This window comes from Oncorhynchus mykiss, chromosome 5 (assembly GCF_057628025.1).
Source record: "Oncorhynchus mykiss isolate SJ-2025 chromosome 5, ASM5762802v1, whole genome shotgun sequence".
Taxonomy (NCBI): Eukaryota; Metazoa; Chordata; class Actinopteri; order Salmoniformes; family Salmonidae; genus Oncorhynchus; species Oncorhynchus mykiss.
In genome coordinates this window covers 75278692-75293085 of record NC_143026.1, presented here as the reverse complement: position 1 = coordinate 75293085, position 14394 = coordinate 75278692, and the positions used below count along the sequence as shown (strand labels likewise).

Here is a 14394-nt window from a genome sequence, read left to right as displayed (position 1 = left end):
ACACCTTAGCTCACTGTATTATTGCATGTGTATGGTCCATATTCAGCTACACATTCAGTCATAGTTTGCAGTCACACACCAATGTGATGAAGTATAAAATATAGGCTATAACTGGAAATATTAACTTACAAATTTAGTCTTAAAGATTTACTAAACACAAAACCTCAGTATAGAACACACACAGATTTGTTTCATTGACTAAAGCCAAGTCTCACTGCAAAGTACACAGACTCTAGAAGTGAGCTGCACAGGGTTTGTCCTCTCATAGCTGCAGACAGTGACGGTGGTCTTTAGGTCAGGCTGTTCTAGGCTGCTATCCTGTAATGATGTTGGGCTCTGGCTGCCTGGAGGCCCATGGGACTGAACCTGGTTCCCTGTCTGATAGATTTGTCTGGCCACCACTCTGCCTGGGGCTGTGAGTTTACCTGAGAATAAAAGCCACAATTGCACGTTCCAATTCAGAGCAAATTATATGGAAATGTGTGTGTTTTGTGGAAATGGTGGTTACAGTCATAATGTTAATATATTGTATAAGACTGCTCGTGCTGTTACACTCTTTAGTGTGAATGCAGGTAATTATACACATGTTTTGGTGTGCGGTTGGACCTCAGGACATGACATCATACAGTAACACAGAGACCACACCTCTGTTCTTTTCTCTTCACAGGATTCCAGTTCCTCTGACATAGAATCTGTCCCTCAAAAGGTTATTCAAGCCTCTTTCTCTCCTTCCTTCTCTTCGCTCGTTTTCTGACTCACTGTGTGTGGTCACTCCCCAATCTTAAGCCGTTCAACAAAGCCACACTGATAATAATGATATTAGATGTGTTCACACACCCTCTGACTGTAGCAGGATCCGACCTTGAAACCTGGGAATGAACTGATAAGGATAACTTATTTTTGCTCAAAAGTTGGGGGTCACTTAGAAATGTCCTTGTTTTTGAAAGAAAAGCAAGCTCTTTGTCCATTAAAACAACATAAAATTGATCAGAAATAGTGTAAACATTGTTAATGTTGTAAATGACTATTTTTTTAAATGGAATATCTACATAGGCCCATTATCAGCAACCATCACTTCTGTGTTCCAATGGCACGTTTGTTAGCTAATCCAAGATTATCATTTTAAAAGGCTAATTGATCATTAGAAAACACTTTTGCACTTATGTTAACACAACTGAAAACTGTTGTCCTGATTAAAGAAGCAATAAAACTGTCCTGGCCTTCTAGGCAGAGTTGCAAAGAAAAAGTAATATCTCAGACTGGCCAATAAAAAGAAAAGATCAAGATGGGTAAAAGAACGCAGACACTGGACAGAGGAACTCTGCCTAGAAGGCCAGCATCCCGGAGTCACCTCTTCACTGCTGACATTGAGACTGGTGTTTTGCGGGTATTATTTAATGAAGCTGCCAGTTGAGGACTTGTGAGGCCTCTGTTTCTCAAACTAGACACTAATGTACTTGCCCTCTTGCTCAGTTGTGCACTGGGGCCTCCCACTCCTTTTTCTATTCTGGTCAGAGCCAGTTTGCGCTGTTTTGTGAAGGGAGTAGTACACAACGTTGTACGAGATCTTCAGTTTTTTGGCAATTTCTCACATGGAATAGCCTTAATTTCTCAGAACAAGAATAGACTGACGAGTTTCAGAAGAAAGGTCTTTGTTTCTGGCCATTTTGAGCCTGTAATCGAACCCACCAATGAGGATGCTCCAGATACTCAACTAGTCTAAAGAAGGACAGTTTTATTGCTTCTTTAATCAGGACAACAGTTTTCAGATGCGCTAACATAATTGCGAAAGGGTTTTCTAATCATCAATTAACCTTTTAAAATGATAAACTTGGATTAGCTAACACAACGTGCCATTGGAACACAGGAGTGATGGTTGCTGATAATGGGCCTCTGTATGCTTATGTAGATTTTCCACAAAAAAATCAGCCGTTTCATGCTACAATAGTCATTTACAACATTAACAATGTCTACACTGTATTTCTGATTAATTTGATGTTATTTTAATGGACAAAAAAAATATGCTTTTCTTTCAAAAACAAGGACATTTCGAAGTGACCCCAAACTTTCGAAAAGTAGTGTACATACATTTGACAAAAAGCTGATTTAAGCAGGTTCATTCATGGTTCTGTTATGGTCGTTGTGGTGGTTACAGAGCCTTTGACCAGCTGTAGTTTTAAGCCAGTGCTGACTGTACCCAATTACTGACCAATGCTCTTCCTGAAAAAGCGAGTAAGCATGTCCAAGGCTTTGTCACTGTACATGTCTGGCATGTTTAAAGGTCCAATGCAGCGTTTAAAAACATCTAAATATCAAGTTATTTCTGGGGAACAATTCAGTACCTTATTGTGATTTTCTATTAACATTGTACAAAATGAATTAAAATATAAACAAAAATGGCTTCTTAGTAAAGACTGAAAACTAGCTGTTATTGGAAGAGAGGTTTGGAACCCTATTTCTTATTGGTCTATTTATTAACTATAACAGTATTATTCCAACCTCAGTGTGGAAATGTAAATAAAACAAGAAATTCAAATGCACTGGGACTTTAATGTACATGTTGATTTCATTTAGTGTTTGTTAATTGGTCACTTTTGATATGTTAATCAAATATCGGAGCATGCATGAGTTTGTTCCCAACACCACCCTGACATAAGATACTAATATGAACATGGTTCACTGTCATTATAACTATGAGATGAACCTGTTGCTGTGTGTGTGTGTGTTACGTGTCACATGTCCTATATATCTCTTGTTTGTGTACGTGCATGAGCGAGTGAACGAAAAACTGAGAAAACAATAACAAGCAATTAAGGGCGGGAGAGAGAGAGAGAGAGACGAAGAGAGAGAGAGAGAGACTCCTGCAGCTGTGTCTTGGGCATGTAATTATCTGTCAGTCAATTCACACTACTCTCCAGATGTTGCTTCTGCCTCGACAGCCCGAGCCAGGATGGTGAGAGATTGAGACTGAAGGAGGAATTGAGAGAGCAAGAAGAATAGACAGAAAGAGGGGAGGAATAGAGATATAGTTGAGGGAATAGGGAGAAACTGGGTATATGTGAGAAAAAGGAATTGTTGTGCTTGAATGAATGAAAGAATGAATAAATCAATGAATTCATGCATGAGTGACACAAAATGCTCGTGGCGGAGTGTGCTTCTTGTTCATCAGTTCTTTCTGTGATCCAGTTCCTCTGATTTCCGTCTCTTCCTGTAGTTGTGTTGATGCTCTTTGAGCTCCATCACCCAGCATTAACCCTGCTTCCTCTCTGTGTGCTCTGCAGGAGTACAAGGTGTCCAGCTTTGAGCAACGCCTGATCAGTGAGATCGAGTTCCGTCTGGAGCGCTCTCCAGTGGAGGAGTCTGACGACGATGTGCAGCATGACGAGGATGCCACCGGCACCGGGGTGGTGCCCTTCTTCGACAGCAAGCTCAAACACTACAAGGTGTTCGAGGGCATGCCCGTCACCTTCTCCTGCAAGGTCATTGGAGACCCCAAGCCAAAGGTCAGAGGTCACACTGATCAGCCGTTCTTACTGTCACTTTATTCAGGGTGTATTGTTATATGGTGTAAATGTTTAATGTACCAACATACAGTATTGTTCTGTGAATTGGGAGTTGAGGATGTGTAGTGTTGTTAGTAGTAGGTTGAGGTACATGTATAGTGATTTGCTATAAGGGCCAGGCTTGGTGTACTAACATCTGAGTCCACCACTGCCTATCCCTAGCTCATAGGGCTTCTGTCATGACTGGGTGATGACAGGCATCAGATGAACGGAAGAGAGAGAAAAAGAGAGGGCCGATAGAGGGGGGATTGCAGTATAATATAATAATATACTCTCTTTCTCTCTGCTCCTATAGGTCATTGTGTAACTCTGTGTTGTGTCTATCCTGTCCACTATAGATCTACTGGTTTAAGGATGGGAAGCAGATCTCTAAGAGGAGTGAACACTACAGGATCAGCCGTGACGCTGACGGGACCTGCAACCTCCACACAGCCGCCGCCTCATTGGACGATGACGGCAACTACACCATTATGGCTGGTAACCCTGAGGTGAGAACACCTGACCCACCCAACACACACAGGACCTGACTGACTCATATCCCATATAGAAAACCCTGCACACACATTCACACCAAACTGCTGTACACAGGGGACATACTGTATCTATGAACACACATTATCAGGACCAGTCAGTGGTGCTGGTACTGTTAGCAGTCATTAGTTCCATAATAATGGAGCCGCGGAGAAGAAAAGGGTCTCCAGCCAGCTGGGGAAGCGGGCGTCGGGTGAGACATGAAATCACTAAAGCCTTCATGAGGGTCGAGAGTTCACGTACCGCTGCCTTTCCAACAGACTGGCCAACTTTAACACACTGTTCTTCTCTGTACTTCCTCTCTGACATGGGTTTTAGTTGAGTATGACCAGTCATAAACATCAAGCAAACGTCTCTCTATATCGCCCTCTCACTCCCTCGCTCAATTAATTCAATTCATGGGAAACATTGCCAAAGCAAGTGAAGTAGATAATAAACAAAAGTGAAATAAACTAAAATTATCAGTAAACATTACACTCACAGAAGTTCCAAAAGAATAAAGACATTTCAAATGTCATATGTGCAAATTGTTAAAGTACAAAAGGGAAAATAAATAAACATAAATATGGGTTGAATTTAAAATGGTGTTCGTTTTTCACTGGTTGCACTTTTCTTGTGGCAACAGGTCACAAATCTTGCTGTGATGACACAGTGGTATTTCACCCAATAGATATGGGAGTTTATCAAAATTGTGTTTGTTTTCGAATTCTTTGTGGATCTGTGTAATCTGAGGGAAATATGTGTCTCTAATATGGTCTTACATTTGGCAGGAGGTTAGGAAGTGCAGCTCAGTTTCCATCTAATTTTGTGGGCAGTGTACATATAGCCTGTCTTCTCTTGAGAGCCATGTCTGCCTACGGCGGCCTTTCTCAATAGCAAGGCTATGCTCACAGAGTCTGTACATAGTCAAGCTTTCCTTAAGTTTGGGTCAGTACCAGTGGTCAGGTATTCTGCCACTGTGTACTCTGTTTAGAGCCAAATAGCATTCTAGTTTGCTCTGTTTTTTTTGTTCTTTCCAGTGTGTCAAGTAATTATCTTTTTGTTTTCTCATGATTTGGTTGGGTCTAATTCTGTTGCTGTCCTGGGGCTCTGTGGGGTGTGTTTGTGTTGTGAACAGAGCCCCAGGACCAGCTTGCTTAGGGGACTGGTTCTGGAAATGATTCATTTCCCCCTATAGGATGGAGAAGCTGTCTTCATTAAAGTATGGGGATTCTAGTGGAGGGTTATAGGTAGCACACAGGATGACATTTTTCTCTGTTGAAATAATTTCCTTTTGAATAGCCAAATGTAAAATTGTCTTGTTTTAATTTAATAGAGTGAGTTAGGTCTGCTCTACCAAATTTGCCGCTGGTCTGGGCGGGGTGTCTGTTGAGCTGTTGCTCCTGTGTGAGGTGTTGGGGCTGCGGTTGAGGGTGGTGCCCTTTAGGGTCCAGACGAAGGTGGGCAGACCTGGTCTTAAAGGCTGTTCAAGTCCAGGGTGGAGTGGTGGTTCAGGTAGACATTTGGTTTTGAGGCACAGTCATGGGAAATACTTGTTTACCTGCTGTATGTTAGCAGGGTGGAAGTATTTTTGTGGTAGCAGGGTGGAGATAACCTCTCTCTCTCTCAGGGGAGGGTGAGCTGTACTGGAAGGATGATGGTCCAGGCAGTGAACCAGAGGGGGAGGAGCCAGCGCTCTGCACCTGGACACATCCGCAGGTAAGGCCACAATGACTGACAGGCACGATGGCTGTCAGTCATTTTGCCTGACAGACACAGGGAGAAGAAGGACAAACGAACACTGTTGGCTATTATTCATAATTAATAATGGGCTTTAGAAATGTGTTGGCAGGGTTCTTGCTGGCTATTATTTGCTTCTGGACTGCCTTAATGCATCAGTACTGTGCAAGTACAGACTCACACTCATTCACAATAAGTGGTCAATACACCAGGTGTATGAACATCCATCCTAAGATACCGCTATTATAAACTATTAAAAGAGTTATGGGCATATACAGGGTTTACAGTACACTTGTTGATATTAGAGTATTAAATCAAACTTTTTGTGTTGACGTTTTTATATTCGTTGAATAGTGTAGTGTGGGTGGGTGGAAACACCTGTTGGTTCTTGATCTGTGCAATGATTTTTCAATAAAATATCTCTCCCAAATATATTAACTGTCAAACACACACACACACACAACAATCCAATAACCTGATATGATCCACTCCCAGATAAGGCTTTCATATCCGGTCTGCCTGAGTGAAGCTTTTTAAGATATCCATCAGTGCCTCCCTCCCTCTTCATCTCTCTCCTTTTTACCCTTTATCTTCCCTCTGCTCTGCTCTTTATTTTCTGCTCTCCCTCTCTTCCCCCCTCTCTCGCCTCAGACCTAGGTCTCGGTCCAGAGACAGTGGTGATGAGAACGAGAACATCCAGGAGCGTCACTTCCGCCCCCACTTCCTGCAGGCGCCTGGTGACCTCATCGTCCAAGAGGGTAGGCTCTGCCGGATGGACTGCAAGGTGAGACCACGGCCCCTGAACACAGCCCTTCTTGACCTCAAACTACAGCTACACCTTTAGGATTCTACCATTGTTGGCCTGTTGGTTAGGGAAGAGTGTGAGGCTTTTAATTACTGGAATTATTGGATCCAATTACTGGAAGCATTACAGATTCTAAGAATTCAAAAAAGGAACATTCCAACTTTCCAAAATGAACCCTGGTGTTGAGCACATAGTAAATCGGAGGAAAGGAGTGCAGATCCACCCTCAAATTCTCTCTGTGTCAGTGATGAGTGTCTGTGGGCCTGAGAAAGGCATCCTCCCTATGCATTCCATATACTGGAGAATAAATAATTGTGGCTATATATTTCATCTCCTCTTCCATGATGAATGTCTCAGAGCGAGTGAGGAGAGGAAATGCTAGTGTCATTTTGCTAGGATTAAGAGGATTCTCTCACTCTTTCTACCATTATTTCTCCCTCCACACTCTCCCTCCCTCTGTTTTCTCTTTTTCTGTGCCTTCCCTTTTCTCTGTTTCTCCCTCGGTCACTAATCGTTCCTCTGCAGCCTGCGGCAGTCAGACAATTAGAAAACTGTTACAAAACTATAATAAAACCTAACAGCACCATACACGGAATTCACACGCTATAACAAGACTCTCTTTTTATACAAAAAATAAACAGAGTGAGTCGTCAATGATATTTACTTCCAAATTATTTGTAGTTTTCAAACTTTCCATGCCCAAAATGGACTACAGGAAGTGTACTACATGAATGTTCAACAACAAATTACTTAATTCTACTTCTAGCACTTAATAAACTCAAGGCCGGATACATACACATGCACATACACAAACACGCACACATAGGTGGGCTCTACCGTGCACAACTGAAGGAGGGGCAGGTGTAGGGTTTCTCTGGCATGCAGCGGGTGCTGAAAAGAGAGGCAGGTCCTTTCACAGGCCAGGCAGTTCCCATGAGAAAACATGCATGCGACCGGGAGACTCCAGACAAACGACAATAAAACACTGTTGATCTCACACTGCAGACAGAGACACACCATAATACCGTACTCACAATGCAAATAAATACCAGCACATTTACCCTGCAAATAAACACTGTCATGCTCCAGCTCCAGATTCAAAACCTTACATTGTATAAATAAACACAACGTGATGAATGAGTTATTGAGTGTTTGTTGTGTTCCCCCTTTAGGTGAGTGGCTTGCCCACACCAGACCTGATCTGGCAGCTGAATGGTGAGACCATCCGCCCTGACTCCGCCCACAAGATGCTGGTGAGGGAGAATGGCGTCCACTCGCTGGTCATCGAGCCCGTGTCCAGCCGTGATGCAGGCATCTACACCTGCATTGCCAGCAACCGCGCTGGACAGAACTCCTTCAACCTGGAACTCATTGTAGCAGGTAGACACCCATACAGTACATATGTGTATAGGCATAGACAGATGAACAGCATTGAAACATTGTCACAATATTTCAGATGTCTTCTCAGATATAAAAGACACTTTGTCTACTTTTAGTTGTTGCTTCAAATAATGTAGTACTAATCACAATGCATCATAGTTTGATATGATTAACCTTCGTCTCTCTCGTCTCCAGCCAAAGAGATGCACAAGGCCCCTTCGTTCATCGAGAAGCTACAGAACACTGGTGTTGCCGAGGGTTACCCGGTGCGTCTGGAGTGCCGTGTGTCGGCTGTTCCCTACCCGCAGATCTTTTGGAAGAAAGAGAATGAGTCTTTCACGCACAACACAGACAGGATAAGGTAAGACAGCACTACCACTCACCGTCTATGGCTTGTATTACATAAATCCAATAGAATACCAATATCATTGGTAAGCAGCCTCTCTAAACTGGAGATGCTTAAAGATAAAGATATTGATGGTCTGACAACATTCGGTGAAACTCGGTCCTAAGGGTGTGTGTTGAATATTTTTTTTCCCAGCATGCACCAGGACAACTGTGGCTATCTGTGTATGATCATCCAACCAGCAATGAAGGAGGACGCTGGCTGGTACACCGTGTCTGCCAAGAACGAGGCTGGCATTGTGTCCAGCACTGCACGACTCGACGTCCACAGTAAGTCCCCCAGACAAACACACAGGACCAAATGTAAACTGCAAAAAAATCTATATCCATATATACTCCTTCCCTCTTTCCTCTCCTCAGCTCAGTGGCAGCAGCCCAACACTCCCAAGCCTAAGAAGGTGCGTCCGTCGACGAGTCGCTATGCAGCGCTGACAGAGAGAGGACTGGACGTGAAGGCAGCCTTCTTCCCCGACTCCAGCCCCCTGCAGCCGGGAGGCCTGGTGGAGAGTGATGACCTGTAGAGACCAACGGGGGCACCACATGCCCAAACAAGTCCCTAATGTAATGCCTTAAAACTAACCCCTGACCCCAGTACCAGCCCTGTTCCGCCCCGTTCTCCCCAGACATAGGGGTAAATGTAACCCCCTCCATCCGAGGTGTTGTACAACAAGGCCACAGATACCTTTCTGGAAGATGGATGACGGGCAACGTGACACCCCATAATATCTGTGTCAATCAAACATGGATCCCAATTTAGGATCAGATGTTTCCATTTTGTCAACCATTAAAGCAGAGGAATCTACCCTGAGCGGCCATTGAAGTTTATTTTCGATTGTAAAACTGCCATTACCACACAAAAGTGTGTTCACCTCTGAAATGTCTGAGATGTCGCACATGATCTCTCTGTAACAATTATGATTAAAGGTTTAAAGTTCAAGTTGAAAGTAGCATTATTATGCATGTTACAATGTTGCCATTTGTAACGCTGTATCTAAATGGATGACGTTTTATGAAAGACTCCCTCAACAAAGGCACCAAATTGTAGGGGCAGAGATATTTAGAAACGGGACAGACTTTGGATCTGCAATGGAAAGTCCAAAGCATGGGAGCAGCACATCATGTTTCCCAGAAGAGACCCCAAAACAAAGTTATTTTATATGGGTATCACAGCACAATATGGATATCAGCAGTGTCTATTTTTTTTTTGTTACAAGTAGCACAATACCCTAGATATCAGCATTGTTCAACATGGTTCAACATTTATCATAATTACCATAGATATTGCACAAGGCCGGGCCTTACTTACTTTTCGCTTCTGTTTTTTTGTCAGGTCAAATGACCTTGGAAGTTAAAACTGTTTAGTAACTTTAGATGAGTTGTGAAAAAGAGAATGTTGGCTGAATGATGCAGACACCGTTGAGAGCTTTGTGTTACCATAGTAACTTCAGTGATTGATTGATTGATGGAAAGAGAGGTCCGTGACATGCTAGGAGGTACTGGCATGTGAAGGTTGACTATAACAGGGACAGGATGAGGGGTTATCCTGGGCTAGGAGGCCCACAAGATCTGTCTCAGCCCAGTGTCAACAGTCACTTCAACGCTTGTGAACTGTGTGATACGTGAGTGGGAGACATCAAGAACAGACAAAAGCAGGTTTTTCAGAATGGAATTCAGTGTGAGAAGATGACAAAGCAATGGATTATGTTGATGATGATGAAATGACCGTTATGACAGATTCTGGAGATCATTTATTTCCTTTGATGTTTCAGTTTAAAATCTTCACAAACACATGAGACAGTCCTAAAAATGGCTTCAGTGGATTGATCACACACTACAGATGGTCTGCTTTATTTTTGTATGAAAAAAAAACGATTTACTTTCCCAAGAAACTTGACATAAATGATGTATCTTCTCTAATGTTCAATGACAAAACATAATCCTGACTGTATTAAAATATCACACTTTTTAAAACTATATTGCCTTAAAAGATCACTTGGGCCTATTTCAATCACTATCTGTCCATATTTTTCTGAGGCACTTATGACAAGTATTTTTGACAATTATAAACTGTTTAGAAGGGAGAATATATGCACAGAATTGTATTGAAATGAGTAATTATATATTTTCTTTCACTACTGTATCACCAAATGGGCATATCTGGCTGTATCTGTTCAGATCATGTTGTTTCATCCTGCCATGACTGGTCACACAAACATATAGGACACCTTTTTGATTTATATGCCAATCTGTGCCTGTATATGGAATGTTCTCCTGATATCATGTTAGTTTATGAAAGATAATAAAAAAATCTAAGTCTGGAGTTACCGTGTTTATGTTGAGTAAGGAGACCCTGGACAAATCAATTCCACACCAATGTACTCAGCAGCCATATTATCCATCACAGGGAAAATTCCATTCTTTATTGAAGAATCTTATTGGATTATATTTTACCTTGATCTCAGGTTTAAATTGTCTCCACCTTGATCTTAGGTTAAATAACACAATGATTACAGCTCACATGGCAGACAGCAGCTGAGCGCAGATGCACCAGATCCATGAAGGCTTCTAATGGCATGTAAATGTATGTGACTGGTGAGTACCAGCTGGGTGAGGGGACTAGCACTCTCCAGTGAGACACAATGTTTATCCACTGGAGGAAATAACAGATGATACCATTTCAAATCTCTGCAATACTATATTGTACTGTCTTTAGTCATCCTATTTAGCTAGGCTAGTTTGCCAAAGTATGCTGCAGAGCTGTCTGACGAAATCATTTTACTAGTTATTCAAAGTAGATAAGGCCTACTTTCACAAACAGCCTCTATCAACCTCGACGTTGTGCACATTCCTCTCTCATGCGGTCTGTGTGCATCTAACCTAACGTATAGTAGGCGTAAAAGTGTACGCGTCTCTGACCTGAGCCGGTAAGAACAGGTGAAATGGATTATGGTCATTGTAGTTAATTACCACATTTCTGCGGTGAACTACGTTCAATATTTGCTTAATGAAACCTACAACTCCATTCACCCCGGCCTCCTACATAGCTCTTGACTTCTCTAGCGAATGATTTGGTTTCTCTCTAGAGAAACGGCGCGTTGGCTCACAAAAAAAGAACTAAATGAAATTAAAGTAATTCTGCTCAGCACTAATTTCCTCACATTCAAAGGCAAGGTGAATCAGAATTAAAAAGTACACTCCAAAATCAGTTAAAAAGACATGAGCTTGAGTAGACGAAAAGCAGATATTAAAAATCTGATTAAAAGCAGATATTTAAAAACAGATGGTTCATACCTACTCCCCCAGCCCCGCTGTCATGTCTGTCCCGATGAAACCTAGCGGAAGAGAAGGGAGGACAGGATCAGGACAGAACTAAATTCGAGCCAAGAGAACAGTGGAAACTAATATCCTAGGTACAGTACAAGACTGTTTCTAATTTAGCATGCCAATGACAGAGATGACAAAATCATAAACAGACTAGGGCAAAGGCTAGGAGTTGAGGAGAATAAGCAGACAGATGAAAGAGAGAAACAGTAAAGAACGGAGGAAGAGACAGTTCCACACCTGGAGCCAGCAAGTTAACCCTGATGTTTCGCGAGGCCACCTCCTTGGCCAGAGAGCGAGTGAAGCCCTCCAGACCTGCTTTACTGGCACTGTACACACACTGACCTGCGTTCCCCTTCAACTCCACCATAGAGCCTACAGTACACACAGATCACATGAACACAGTAATTGGGTTAACTCAAGGTAAAGTGAAGTGGGAAATTGTGTTTATTACCTGGACCACAACCACCACCTTGTGGCCAAACTGCAACATTGAATGCATCTGATATCTCAAATAATGACAAGGGGCTGTACATGCAGTAACAGTACCTATGTTGACAATGGCCCCTCCCTGAGTGTGGAGCATGCTCCGTAGCGCTGCATTGCAGCTCAACCTGCTCCCCAGTAGGTTGGTATGAAGCATAGCCACCATGTCTTCTAGCCTGGTCCACAGTAACAGACCATCCCTGAACACACACAGACAGGGAGGTGCATACACACACACAGGATATGGACGAGTTCTTAAAAAAAAAGAACGTTTCCACATGCAAGCTCACCTGCTTAAGACTGCCATGGGTGTAGTGAAGGTATGAAACTAACCTATGCGAGTACTGATTCATTCAGTCACACACCTGTTGGTGCCAGCTGCATTGACCAGGTATGAAATGTTTCCACAAGTCTTCAGGATAATCCTAAACGTCTTCTGCACTTCCTCTCCTTTGGAGACGTCACAACAAAAGCCCACATGGTCAGCTAGAACATGAGAGATTGATTTAGCATTAGGTTAACAGAAAATTAGAGCTGTATTTAATTAACAACAGTAGTTAGTGTGGCACTAGGCTCATCATCTGGTTTTGAAAATGTGAACAGAAGAGCCCAACAAACAGGTGCATGACACCCCTGCAGGTATTATACCGTACCTCCATCGAGGGACGCCACAGTGGCCTGTGCAGCATGCTGGTTCCTGGACACCACAACAACCCTGCAGCATCTCTCTGCCAGCAGCATTGATACAGCTCTGCCAATGCCCCTGGAGCCCCCACACACAGCCTGGGAATGCCCCTGCCCTGCAGGAGACCAAAACACAGCGCAGAGCAAATCAAAGATGAGATGACATAGGCAAGTGGCTTCAGGGGCAGCCTGGTTTAAGGTCTACTGAACCCCCTTGACCTCTCAGAGCACCCACTCCCCTAAACCCAGGCAGCCCATGCAGCCAGACAGTCACTTCCCTGCACTGTCTGTGTAGATCATGTGTCAAACTCCAGAGGGACGGAAAAATATCTGCGGGCATTCGGTCCTCCCTTGTAATTAATTGATGAATTAAGGTCACGGATTAGTAAGGAATTCCCCTCACCTAGTTGTCTAGGTCTTCATTGAAAGGAAAATGAAGAAAAAAAAAACAGCACACTAGTCCCTCCATGGAATGAGTTTTACACCCCTGGTGTTGGTGATCTAACAGCTAGCTATGCTACCAAGATCATTTTCACGCAACGCTGTTGTCGTTTAAGATGGATAACAATTTGGTATTTCTCTCTATATAATTATCATAACGTGAGTATACGTTAGTGGGTCATTGGCACAGTACACACATGGAGGTCGCCATTTGTTCTATAGTGTGTTTATTAATTCAACCACATGGGGGAACAAGAGACACTCACAAATCTCACAGCTAGTGCCAGTGGCCCCTCACAAGTAGCTGGACCCACAGACATTTGAAACCAACCAAACTAGAGCCTGTCCACAGTTTATAAATTACGATACAATCTAGGCTAGGGTTAGGATTGAGCTAGGGGTTAAACGTAGGCTAGGTCAGCCCTTACCCTAGCTTCATGTCAACATCCCAGTTCAAGCCGAACCCTAGTCTCATTGCCATGCCTCCAAAATCAAGTCTTGTCAAGCCTGGTTTGGGACGAGGCTACATAACCCTAACTTTAGCTTCATGTCCACATCCGGTTCAACCCTAACCCTACCCTCAACCTTTTATCCTACGTTCCTCTTTGGACCCGTAAGGTTGTCTCTGTCTGACTCTCCTTCTGATCCAAGGTCCAGAAGCCCGGCTCAATGTCACCAGTGGAAAAACAATGGACAAACACAGCTGGACGGTTTGGAACATTTGGAAGTTGTTCAGGATGTGTTTGCTGTCCTCAGTGACTGGGTTACAGGAGAGTAAAGAAGAGGGTAAATCACAAGCTGATGTTTGACCCGTCTTATGAGCCACACGCTCAGATGGAAAATACAAATACATAAACTGTTGAGCAACATTTTTTAGGTGTTGACTGAAATGTATTATGCACTGTATGGAGAGAGACAGTTTGTGTGTGTGTGAGACAACGCTTCATTTGTATTCAGATCATCATCCTAAACATCATGACCTCATTTTCCTCCTTCACAGCCCTGTAGTCCAATGACACCTGCAAACACAGACACACTTTCTGCAGTCTTCCTCACCAT

The 14394-nt window shown here is 43.1% G+C and overlaps 2 protein-coding genes across 26 annotated transcripts in view; one reads left to right on the top strand and one right to left on the bottom strand.

Moving 5' to 3' along the window:
* Positions 1 to 10723, top strand: part of palld (palladin, cytoskeletal associated protein) — a 95083-nt gene extending 84360 nt beyond the window's left edge. For 16 of the 25 annotated variants that reach the window (XM_090235960.1, XM_090235956.1, XM_090235959.1 and 13 more), the window contains 9 exons: positions 668 to 706; positions 3282 to 3503; positions 3902 to 4051; positions 5704 to 5792; positions 6465 to 6597; positions 7791 to 7998; positions 8194 to 8359; positions 8540 to 8673; positions 8764 to 10723. In XM_090235960.1, the coding sequence (XP_090092086.1) occupies positions 668 to 706; positions 3282 to 3503; positions 3902 to 4051; positions 5704 to 5792; positions 6465 to 6597; positions 7791 to 7998; positions 8194 to 8359; positions 8540 to 8673; positions 8764 to 8924 (1302 nt within the window). In that variant the 3' untranslated portion in view covers positions 8925 to 10723. The remainder of the gene's footprint in view (positions 1 to 667; positions 707 to 3281; positions 3504 to 3901; positions 4052 to 5703; positions 5793 to 6464; positions 6598 to 7790; positions 7999 to 8193; positions 8360 to 8539; positions 8674 to 8763) is intronic. The other 9 variants (XM_036978355.2, XM_090235957.1, XM_036978354.2 and 6 more) reach the window with 1 other exon arrangement.
* cbr4 (carbonyl reductase 4) lies at positions 10135 to 14394 on the bottom strand. Its single transcript, XM_090236701.1, has 7 exons — positions 14355 to 14394; positions 13933 to 14094; positions 12864 to 13010; positions 12576 to 12696; positions 12274 to 12410; positions 11965 to 12099; positions 10135 to 11735 (listed from the first exon to the last, which is right to left on the bottom strand). The coding sequence occupies exons 1-7, from the start codon at positions 14392 to 14394 to the stop codon at positions 11695 to 11697; spliced, it is 783 nt and encodes a 260-aa protein (XP_090092827.1). The 3' UTR covers positions 10135 to 11694.